The sequence below is a fragment of the Castanea sativa genome, chromosome 5 (genome assembly GCF_040712315.1).
Source record: "Castanea sativa cultivar Marrone di Chiusa Pesio chromosome 5, ASM4071231v1".
Lineage (NCBI taxonomy): Eukaryota > Viridiplantae > Streptophyta > Magnoliopsida > Fagales > Fagaceae > Castanea > Castanea sativa.
The window spans coordinates 60,106,088-60,118,107 of record NC_134017.1 but is presented as its reverse complement, the minus strand read 5'-3'; the positions used below and the strand labels follow the sequence as shown (position 1 = coordinate 60,118,107).

Sequence of the window (12,020 nt, the reverse complement as noted above, 5' to 3'; positions counted from 1 at the left end):
CGATCAAATACTATAAAATATTTGTGCCCCCTCATCCTTCACCAATTAGTCGTTGGATGGATCAGTAAGGCACACGGTCCGACAGGGAGTATTAAATTTATGGCTAAAATATCTCTATCAACTGCCCTTACTTTGTGGTACCGTCAGCTTTGGTTGACGAGCCATGGAGTTTAGAGTATTTATGACCATTAATTAGGTGTTTTATCGGTAAGTGTGTCATTAAATGGTGTAGGCATCCTTAAGCCTAAATGCCAGGCAACACGTAGCACTTGCTGGTTGGCCACGTTTCCAATCAAAAGCGTCGCTTCATTTGTCGTACTTCTTCGCTCTATAAATAGTTCACCACCTCTTTTCACTTTTCCTTATTTCATCTTTGTAAATCTTGAGAGAAAGTGCTATCATTTCGTCATTTTCGCTGCCTTCTACTTGCTGATCCCGTCACCTCTTACGGACTCGTCTATTAACCTTGTATGTCTTCTCTTTTTCATTCCTTTTCTATTTTTGTTTTCTAGTTAGTCGTTGCTTCTATAGAGAGACCCGTCAATTAGGTTCTTGGAATACCTTTGTTGCTTGTAGGTGAATAGATGTCAGGAGATAGAGAAGCGACGAGTGGACAGTCTTCGTCAGTCCGTGAGGGAGTGAGCTACAACGAGGTCTTCCTGTCAGGTCATGGGCCTGAGAAGGGCTCATCCTGGTCGTCAGAGAAGGAACCATTTGCCCATTCTTCAAATGACGAAGAAGATTTTAACGGAGAGGGAGTAGAGGAAGAGGACGAATACGATGAGGGAGTGGGGGAGAATGAAGAGTATGAGGGAGAAGGTGACTAAGAAAAAGGAGAGAACGAAGAGTACGAGGGAAAAGGCGACGGGGGTGAGGATGAGGGTGATGGAAAAGCTTCTGAGGAAGGAAGTTTGGAACGCTCTGGGGATGGTCACACCCATCCCTTCATCCTTCCCGCGATATGGACGGTCAACAACTTTAAGTCGACGATGATGAAAAATATCTTCAAGACCTTACGTGACCTTATCAAAACCCTGGTAACACTCCAATCCGTCTGCCCGAAAAGTTTAAAAAGTGTTGTTCTAGAAAGACCGCGGATGTCGGCATGTACGATGCCATGTTCACAGTAGGTTTGAGGTTGCCATTGACGACATTACATCATCAATTGGCCACTTTCCTAGGTCTATCCGTCAGTCAAGTAGCCCTCAATGCTTAAAGATATTCATAGGGGCTAAAATCTTATGGGGTTGTCTTAGTGGGGGGAACCGTCAGCTTACCCGAGATGAGTTCTTTTGGTGCTATAGACCCCAACATATGTCCTCGTCTAAGGGGATATACCATTTTGCAGTGAGGAAGAAGTCACTTAGGTTGGTGTCAAATATGCCCGACTCCAAGAGAAATTGGAAGTGTAGATAATTTTTTGTTTAAGGGATGGATTGGGTATGCCATCGGGAAGAGTGGGTGACGATACCTCATGGTTTTGACAATACTTGGGGTATCATTAAAGATTCAGGTTTAGTACCGTCTACGTTCTCACTTTTTATTTATTTATTTGTTTCAAGTGTTTAACATTGTCTGCTTTTTCTCATTTTCAGCTAGCGTTTGTCCACACATAACCAACGAGTAGAAAGCTTTCATCCGTTGGGTTATAAAGATCCTTTTTGATGAATGGAGGTGCAGGGACTTGATCACCCTTGATACGTTACATGCCTACTGTGGTGGTCCTTCGTCAAAACCTGCAGCTCGTAGACTGAACACTTATTCTCGTTGGGTGTAAGTTCTTACATCTTAGTTCTTTCCTTCCGTCTACTTCATACATATGCCTATTTATCTAACGTTCGTCTTTTACCCTTTACAGAAATTAAGACAGCTAAACAAAGGGCTTTAGTAAGGGCGTCAGCCGTGGCGCGCAATCAAAAGGAGAAAGAGGGGGCTTCCTCGTCAACTCCCAAGGGCATCACCAATGGGTCATCCAAGCAAAAGAGCGAGCAGAAGGACAACCGTCCACTCAAGAAAGGACTGGCCCTCCCCGCAAGTGGCAAACCAAAGAAGCTGTTGCCTCCCAAACCTAGCCATGGGGTTGGCAAGGGTTTAATGACGGCGACTGGTCTCGTCACTCAGGGAACCATCCATTGTCTTCTCACGCATAAGGAACATATCATTGAGATGACTGGGTCTATTATCAAGGACACGGACCTGGATCCTTGTGCCAAGTAGACAATAAAAGAGTTAGGAGCGTCGGGTATTTTTAACCTTTCTAGTGTACGTCCTTTTCTCAAAGTTTCTTTTAATGTTGTTCATTCACTGGCTAATAGTTGTCTTGTTTTTAGGCGCTGGTGTGTATGAAGGCGCTTCAAGATAGGAGTGTCACTCACAAAGGGGTGATCAACCGGCTTCGTAAGCGTAACGAGACCTGACCAACGAGCAAGATCAATACAAGGGAGCCCTTCGCACTCTTAACAAGGAGGTGACAGCCTTAACTGAGAAGCTAAAGAGCTGATGGCTCTTTGCGAGTAGGTAGAAACGGCCAGGGCTGACTCCATAACAGAGTTCAAGGCTTCTCAGCCTTTTATTGATGTAGGTGCCATCTATTATGGTGACGGGTTTGGGACTGCCTGAAGTAAGTCAGGTCCGCCTACCCAAACTTGGATCTATCCAAAGTCACCATGGACGATCTGCTATCGATGACCCCTGTAGGTGGTGACACCGTCAGTGAGGAGACTGACGACTCTACTCAGTCTGAGCAGGATCCGAAAGATGACGGTGTGGTCCTTGCTCAACCTATTGTCGAAGGGCCCATCGCTCCTTTGGCTCCGTCAGTTGATCCTCCTCTTGATCCTTCTGCCCAGGTCACCTAGAATCCTCCTACCAAGGATGACGAAAACCCCTTTCTCAAGACACCTAAAACCTTTCAGCCTAGTTTTTTATTTTAACTTCTTATGTATTTTATCTTATTTTCAAATGATGTTAAGTGCCCCTCTTGTTTTTGGGGCCATGTTGTAAACACTTTCTTTTATTTATGGTGTTTATTTAACATTTTACATCTGTCACTTTTAGTATGCTTTTTGCTATGTGTTGATATTTATTTTGTGACATGCGTATGTCAGTCCATCTTTGTGCATATATATTAGGATGTACTTGTCCCCTTAAGGACTTGGTAAATAACTAGGATGACCTCGTCTACTTTGGTGTACTCGTCCACCTATAGACTTAAGAATGAACTCGTCCACTGAGACTAAATAATGAACTCGTCCACTTGTGGACTTGATAATTTCAAGGCATCCCCATGGGATGAACTTGCCCACTTATGGACCTAATAATGAACCCGTCCATTTGTGGACTTGGTAATTTCAAGGCATCCCCATGGGATGAACTCGTCTACTTGTGGACCTAATAATGAACTCGTCCACTTGTAGACTTAACAATTTTAATGCATCCCCATGGAATGAACTCGTCCACTTACGGACTTGGTAAGTTCAAGGCATCCCCATGGGATGAACTCGTCCACTTGTGGACCTAATAATGAATTCGTCCACTTGTGGACTTAACAATTTTAATGCATCCCCATACGATGATCTCGTCCACTTGCGGACTTGGCAATTTAAAGGCATCCCTATGGGATGAACTCGTCCACTTGTAGACTTAACAATTTTAATGCATCCCCATAGGATGAACTCGTCCACTTGTGGACTTGGAAATTAATTTGTCCACTGGTGGACTTTAATCACAGATGTAGTTTCACAGAGGCACATGCATACATGGGTCGTATTTGAATAACTCCTTTTATTATGATAAAGGCATGCATAAGTAATAAATTGTCCTTGAAAGAATAAAAAGTTGCCTTCAAGGCTTAAAAAGTACTCTAGATAGCAAAAATTAACTAAAAGGAAGTAAACTAGAAATGAGGAGTGTTGTTCTTCGTGCCGTTGTCTACTAGTAGTATTTCTTCAAGTACTCCGTGTTCCACGGGTGGAGCAACTTTTTTCCATCTAGCCTCTCCAGGTGGTAGGTGCCTTTCCTCTGCCATGAAGCGATCATGTAGGGTCCTTCCCAGTTAGGGCCGAGCTTTCCCTGGGAGGGATCTCTGGTGGCGCCAATTACCTTCCTCAAGACAAGGTCTCCAACTTGGAAGTCTTTGTGTCTAACTCTGGAGTTGTAGTGCTTGGCCATGAGATCCTGGTATCACACTAGCCTTTGTCCGATTGTTGCCCTGAAATCGTCTACTAAGTCCAGTTGTAGGCGTAAGGCTTCACCATTCCTACTCTCATCATGGTTGCCCACTTTGTAGCTTATGAGTCCAACCTCAGTTGGGATGACTGCCTCGCTTCCGTATGCCAGTCGAAACGACATCTCTCTTGTAGGCATTCTGACTGTTGTTTTGTATGCCCATAGTACGCTTAGCAATTCTTCTGGCCATATACCCTATGCCCCCTCGAGCCGAATCTTGATGATTTTGAGCAAGGATCGGTTTATGATCTCAACTTGTTCGTTGGCCTAAGGGTGGGCAAGCGAGTGAGGAGTAGTGGTTCTTGATTCCCAGTTGCGAGCGAAAATATCTGAACAAGTCATTGTCGAACTGTTTCTCGTTGTCTGAGACCAAGACTCTAGAGATCTCGTATATGCAGATGATGTTCCTCCAGATGAAACTTCCTACATTCTTCTTTGTGATGGTGGCCAGGGCTTTAGCTTCCACCTATTTTGTGAAGTAATCTATGCCGACCACTAGGAATTTCAGCTGTCTCATCGCTATTGGGAATGGGTCTATGATGTCCAACCCCCATTGAGCAAAAGGCCATGGGGCCGTTATTGGAGTGAGCTTTTTTGTCAGCTGTTTGATGACGTGGCTGAACCTCTGACATTTGTCACAGGCTTTGACGTAATCTTGGGCATCCTTCTGGATGGTAAGCCAATAGTATCCAGCCCGAATCAGTTTGTGCACCAACGACCGCGACCCTAAGTGGTTCCCACTAATCCCTTCATGGACTTCTCTCATGACATAGTCCGCTTCTTCGAGGCTTAAACACCTTAGGTACCGGCGGGAGAAACCTCTCTTTTGCAAGACATCCTTTATCAAAATGAATCGTGCGGCTTGGACTTTCAACTTTCTTACGGCTTCCTTACCGTTAGGTAGTGTGCTGTTCTTCAAATAAGAAACAATCAGTATAGTCCAGTTGCTTCTTGAGTCTATTTCCTGCATGCCAACGTCATTTATCAGAGGTAAGAACTAAACAAAAGAAAGTACCTTACTGGGGATAAGCATGTGTTCCGCTGAGGCGGCTTTGGCAAGGTGATCAGCCTTCTCATTTTCTTCTTTGGGACTTGGAAGAACTTGGCCTACAAGTCGCCTACTGTAGGAAAAACTGGTTTTGTATCTCATACAAAACATATTGCGGAAGCAATAGATAATGATCTATTTCATTCATGATTGATAACATGTACAATGTAAATTTTAGAATTTAAGAACAAAATAGCGTACATTGGTATAGGGAAATTCAAAACAAAGATTAGAAGTACTTAGAAACACTTTTAATCTTTATTCCAATTCCACTTTACGTCCAAGATGTGTGGTCTCTCAATCAGTTTTCAAGGGAGAATGATAGAGTGTCTCACTCTAACATACACACCATTTTCACAATGATGTCTCTCTCTAATTCTTTTTTCATAATAAAAAATTCTATATGTTTCTCCCTTTATAACTAACTGATTATCTAATTGGGTTGGCCTATTGAGCCTTTCCAATTGGGTTTTAGTGTGTGGCCTGGAGTGGGACCAATAAGACACTAGCTCCAATGGGCCTTGGGCTTTTCCGTCAACTTTTGACTAGTCTAAAATTACCATTAATTATATTTAATACTACTATATAAATATAATTGCACTCTAGGCCTTATTAATAAATTATATCCCAAGACTTTATTGTACAACTCCTTCATAAAATATTCGTAGTAATACAAAGTCATAAATATAAACTGCCACTTTAAAAATTACTAAATCTTAATCCTTGAGTACCCGGTTTAATCCTTTAAGTTATTCATCATATATTTATGAAATCCAATTTTATAAATATATACTTTAGTAACTTTTTACTAAAGTGGTTAGGCCTAACACTCTAAATAACCAAACTCATTAAACTTATCTCAAAGGAAAATTTTGTATCTCCATTAAGAGATTATGAATTCCATCCTGAGAATATATGTTCCATAAATACTAAATGTCGCTACCCAACATACTGAAATTTTGACCGTTACTTTAGATCTCACTCCTAATATATCACAGCAACCTACACCTCACGATCAAGTCCATTATTCTCTCAGGATTAAGAATTCATGCAAATAAAAGTCGTGAGATTTATTATTCATTTAACAGTCGTTAGGAGAATAATAAATCTCATAGTGGTCTAGTTCAATATGTCTTAACTCTTAAAACATATCAACATATCAACTAGAAGTCTCCACTTCCATGATCAAGACAAATCATCTTAGTTGATACGTTATAGTCTTCGCAAATGAAATGTCCAATTTCATTACCGACTACGTACTAATATTCTGAGTTTACAAAGAACTTGTGATTTATATATTCTGTGACTTTTCACATAAATCACATATTATGCATCTCATGGTTTATATGATAATGTCCCAATACTCATGTTACTATTATTTTAAATAATAATAAAATAACTTTATTAATCACAATATTAAGTCATACACAATGTCATACATAATGTCATACATAATATCATACATAACATCATACAATAGGATTTAAGGACACAAATCCTAACACCTACACGTCTCATCACCTGCTCCAAATACTTCATCATCTTTTCTCCTTTGCATTCGAAATCACTGTTCACCTGATTGGTGACCACCTAGGAGTTACAATACACAATCACACTTGTTTCCCCCATGGTTTTAGCGAGATCCAGTCCTGCTACTAAAGCTTCGTACTTTGCTTTATTGTTTGTTGTAGGGAAGTTGAGACAAACCATGCATTTGATCTCGTCCCCTTCTGGGGAATAGAGCACTACACTGGCTTTGCCAACTTACCTGTTAGACAACCCGTCCATGTGGATGATCCACTGAGGATGTTCTTCTGCCCCCTGGCCTTCCATATTGGTGAACTCTACAATAAAGTCGACGACCGCTTATCCCTTTATGGTAGTACGAGGGTGGTATGGTACGTCAAATTCACTCAATTCTATCGCCCATAGCATCATTCGTTCAGCGGCTTCAGGATTACTCATTGCACACTGTAGAGACTTGTCAATTAGGACGACCACATTGTAGGCCTAGAAGTAGGGCTTGAGCTTACGGATTGCGGTAACTAAAGCGAAGGTGAGCTTCTCCATCGGTGAATACCTTACCTCCATGCCTCGGAGTGCTCGGCTAGTGTAGTATATGAGCTTCTGCACCTTATCTTCTTCCCTGACTAAGGCAGCACTAACGGCAGCTGGGGATACAGCCAAGTAGAGGAATAATTCTTCCCTTGGTTTAGAGGGACTTAGTAACAGTGGGGGAAAGAGGTAGGCCTTCAAATCCTCAAATGCTTGTTGACACTCGGCCGTCCACTCCAAAGACTTCTTTAGTGTGTGGAAGAAAGGTAGACACTTGTCTATTGCCCTTAATACGAACCTATTCAATGCGGCTACCTTGCCATTGAGGCTTTGTACCTCTTTCACGTTCCTTAGTAGTGCCATTTCCATTATGGCTCGGATCTTGTCTGAGTTAACTTTGATACCTCTTTGAGACAGCATGAACCCTAGGAACTTTCCAGCCATCACCCTGAATACACACTTGCTCAGATTGAGTTTCATGTTGTAAGAGTGGAGGGTGTTGAAGGTCTCCTTGAGATCGTCCAAATGGTCATCCTCCCTTCGGCTTTTCACTAGCATGTCGTCAACGTAGACTTGGACATTTCTTCCAATCTAATGTGCAAACATCTTGTTCATGAGCCTCTAATATGTTGCGCCCGCGTTCTTGAGGCTGAACAACATTTCTTTGTAGCAGAAGAGGCCTTGGCTGGTGACAAACGAAGTCTTCTCCTGATCAACTTTGTCCAGTTTGATCTGGTTGTAGCCAGAAAAAGCATCCATGAAGCTCAGTAACTAGTGTCAGGCTGTAGAGTCTACTAGGACGTCAACCCACGGGAGAGGGTAGCTGTCCTTGGGGCACGCCTTGTTCAGGTCCGTAAAGTCTATGCACATCCTCCACTTCCTATTGGCTATCTTGGCCATCACCACGTTGGCCAACCAGTCGGGGTAGTAAACTTCTCTAATGAAGTCTGCATCTTGCAACTTGCGGACTTCTTCCGCTATGGCTCGGTCTCATTCTTGGGCAAACACTCACTTCTTCTGACGGATAAGGAGAAAAGTGGGCGACACATTCAACCTGTGCACCATGACTGAAGCGTCGATCTCGGGCACGTCTCCCTGGCTCTAGGTAAAGACATCCTGGTTTTCTTTTAGAAACGTGGTGAGCACCTAATGGATTGGCGGACTAGCGAGAGTGTCGATTCTAGTCATTCGCTCAGGCCTTGAGTTATTGAGGAGTATCTCTTCCAATCCCTTAACGGGCTCTGCAACCATTCTCTATTCTTCTATGCTTATGGTTTGTAAATGGTCGTCCATTTCTTGCATCGCTATGTAGCATTCGCGTGCTACCACTTGGTCCCCACGTACCTCTCTTACTCAGTACTTGGTGGGGAATTTAATCATCAGATGGTAGGTCGAAGTTACGGCCTTCCACAAGTTGAGAGTAGGTCAACCCAAGATGGTATTGTAGGCAGATGAGCAGTCGACAATAAGGAATGTAACATCCTTAGTGATCTGCTGAAGGTAATCACCAACTATTACAGGTAATGTGACCACGCCAAGGAGGTATACTCTTGTTCCTCCGAACCCAACGAGCGAGGCGTTAGTCGGAACCAATCTTTCTCTCTTAATTCTCATCTATTGGAACACCAAGTAGTAGAGGATTTCAATAGAGCTCCTGTTGTCAACTAAGAGTCGATGAGTGTTTTAGTCCCCTGCTTGTATGCTAACAATGAGCGCATCATCATATGGGTGGTGGAGACGTCGAGCATCTTCCTCCGAGAATACAATTATGGGGGTATCAAGCCGCGCCATCTTTAGGACGAAGCCCATCAGCTGGACGTTCTGAACCATCCTGAGGTAAATTTTACGGGCTTTTTAGATGAGCCAGAAGCTACAGTGCCTTCTACAATCATTCTTATGTCTCCCAAGGGTGGCCTAGGATGCTCGTTCTCCCTTCTGGCAGCTTGTTCTTGCGATGCGTCTGTCCTTTCCTTGCTGATGAACCTCTGCAACTTTCCTTGTTTGATAAGAGCTTCTATTTGCTGCTTTAAATCGTAGCAGTCATACGTATCATGACCATGATCATGGTGAAAACGGCAGTACTTGTCTCTTAACCTCTTACTGGGGTCTCCCTTCAGCTTGCTAGGAAATGTCAAGGCTCCTTCGTCCTTGATCTGCATTAGGACTTGATCGATTAGGTCGTTCAGCAGGGTGAAGCTTACAAACCTCCCAGTGGGGGGTTTGAAGCGCCTGCCCTCCCATCGGTATCTTATCCTTGTTGTCTTCCGTCCTTTGTCCTGCCATGTTTCCTTGTGTCTTTCCCTCTTCTTAGGCTTTTCTTCCCAAGCTAACAGCACCTCCTCTACATTCATGTACTTAGTATCCCTGTAGAATACATCCAACATAGACTTCGAGTTGTTTTTGTATAGAGAAAACAGAAACTTACCCTTTCGTAACCCATTGGTGAATGCAGCCACGAGTATCTTGTTGTCAGCTTCATCAATCAAGAAGGCCTCCTTGTTAAAGCGAGTTATGTAAGACTTCAGTATCTCATCCTCCTGTTGTTTGATGTTCATCAGGCATGCAGTGGACTTCTTATACCTATGCCCCCTTATAAAGTGCGAGGCGAACTGTATGCTCAACTCCTTGAAGGTGTTAATGGAGTTTGGCATCAACTTGCTGAACCATACCCTTGCGAGACCCTTCAGCGTAGTTGGAAAGGCCTGGCACATGATCCCATCTACCACACCTTGCAAGTGCATCAAGATTTTGAAAGACTCCAAGTGATCTAAGGGATCCTTAGATCCGTTGTAGGCCTCTACTTGTGGCATGCAGAACTTCTGCGAAAAGGGAAATGAAGTGACAGATGTAGTGAAAGGTGAATCCATCTGATGGACCAATTCATCGAGGTCGCTAAACACCTATTCTCTGAGGGCGTTCATCATGAAATCCATCCGTTCCTTCATCATCTGCATCTCCGTGACCATGTATGGTGAAGCCGTATTTGCGACAAATGGATAGCTTGTATCCTATCGCTCTTGTCTGCTTAATGCGTTGCTACCCTCTGGCCCTTCTTGGTCCCTTCTCTCAGTGCTAGTACCTTCTTGGTCCTCCTCTTGAGTGTTAAGTCTTGCATTCTTTTGGCGCAGTTTCTCCTCACGTACTCGAAACAACACCTATGCAACACAGAAAAAGAAGACCATATGAAGAGTACCGGTGTGGTACCGGCCAAATACCTTCCGAAAGTTAACTCAAAAAACTTTCATAACTCTAGAGTCCTAGAGCTGGGATAAATTATGCCTACCTTGATTTCTGAGGGCTTTGGGATTTTTATAGTAGTGTAGAGCCGACCTTCGTTTCTTGGTAGATAAGATCTTTCCTTGTAGGGAAGATCCTCATTAATGCACGTACTTTGCAGGATCCTTTCCTTGTAGGATTCCTTTGATTAGGGTTGATTGTGAGATACAAGAAATTTCCTTACACAGATATCTGTGGGGGTCAAGTTAAGTTAGGCTGGATCTGTCAGCTTCTTTGACCTCGTCGACCTCTCCACAACCGTCAACCATCTGCTCTGTCCTAGCATGCCCATCGGCCTATGAAGGCGCCTGTAGAGTTTCCTTGTGGGGTCATCCCATATGGTGTCGTCGGCCTAACTCTTCTGTGAAGCTAAAGGGTATGTGGGTGCTAACGGCCTTTTTGCACAATGTTTTAGGGGTATTAAATTTATGGCTAAAATATCTCTATCAAGTACCAAATGGCCAAAGCTGATTTCTTAGTTTTTTTTTTACTTTGAATAAGTCCTACCAAACGAGCAATTACATCAAGTAGAAATCGCCTATTTATTGGCCTATATATCTCACAGTCCTATTGAGTGAGAACTAAGAAATGTAAGAATGATGTAGTCCTTCATTTTATGTTGGTTGGAGGGTTTAATCCACTTTATTCAAAGTAGGGATGGCAATTTAGATCCAACCCGTGGATGCCCGGTCCGACCCGACTCTAATGGGCTGAATTTTATCCGACCCGATAAAGAATAGGGTCGGGTATGGGTTTCAAAAAAAAAAACCGAAGTGGGTCCGGGTCGAGTCCGGGTTTTATCAAAAAAATCTAAAACCTGACTCGAAACCCGGCCCAGATATTACCCTGTTATTTGAGATTACTAAAATACCCTTTATATATATATATATATATATATATATATATATATATATATATATATATATATATATATATATCATTGCAAAACCCTAACTAACCAAATACCCAGCCACCTCTCTTCCCATTTCAGTTCACTTCTCTCTCAATCGCGCCTTCTGCCCTCACCCTAACCATCAATCTCTCTATCACACCTCACCCTAACGCACAAGAGCACGCAGCCACACCTCACTCACTCACTCTCAAGCCACGCTTGGGCTCACTCACTCGCTCTCAAGCCACGCCTCAGCCTCACTCTCAAGCACGCAGCCATTGTTTGGGTTTTCTTCTTCCAATTGCTTGTGGGTATTGTTTGTTTTTGTCAAATAGATTGATGTTTGTTTGTCAAATTTAAATGTTGAGATGTTCATCAGTGGACCTTAGGCTATGGAGATTTTTTTTATTTATTGAACCAATGGAATGATATGTCTAAATTATTATATTTTAGGTTCATATGGGTCAATATCTGTGTGTGTTTCCCAGTTGTTATCAATTAGCTTTTGGATACCACAAAATA

At 42.8% G+C, this 12,020-nt stretch overlaps 1 protein-coding gene across 1 annotated transcript; it reads right to left on the bottom strand.

Moving 5' to 3' along the window:
- Positions 1-9,138: 9,138 nt before the first annotated feature.
- LOC142635538 (uncharacterized) lies at positions 9,139-10,197 on the bottom strand. Its single transcript, XM_075809677.1, has one exon. It carries the CDS (start codon positions 10,195-10,197, stop codon positions 9,139-9,141), a length of 1,059 nt encoding a protein of 352 aa, XP_075665792.1.
- Between the last annotated feature and the right edge of the window lie 1,823 nt (positions 10,198-12,020).

Excerpts from the sequence above, each read along its gene's own strand:
- LOC142635538 (XM_075809677.1), bottom strand. The coding sequence starts at position 10,197 with ATGGATTCACCTTTCACTACATCTGTCACTTCATTTCCCTTTTCGCAG.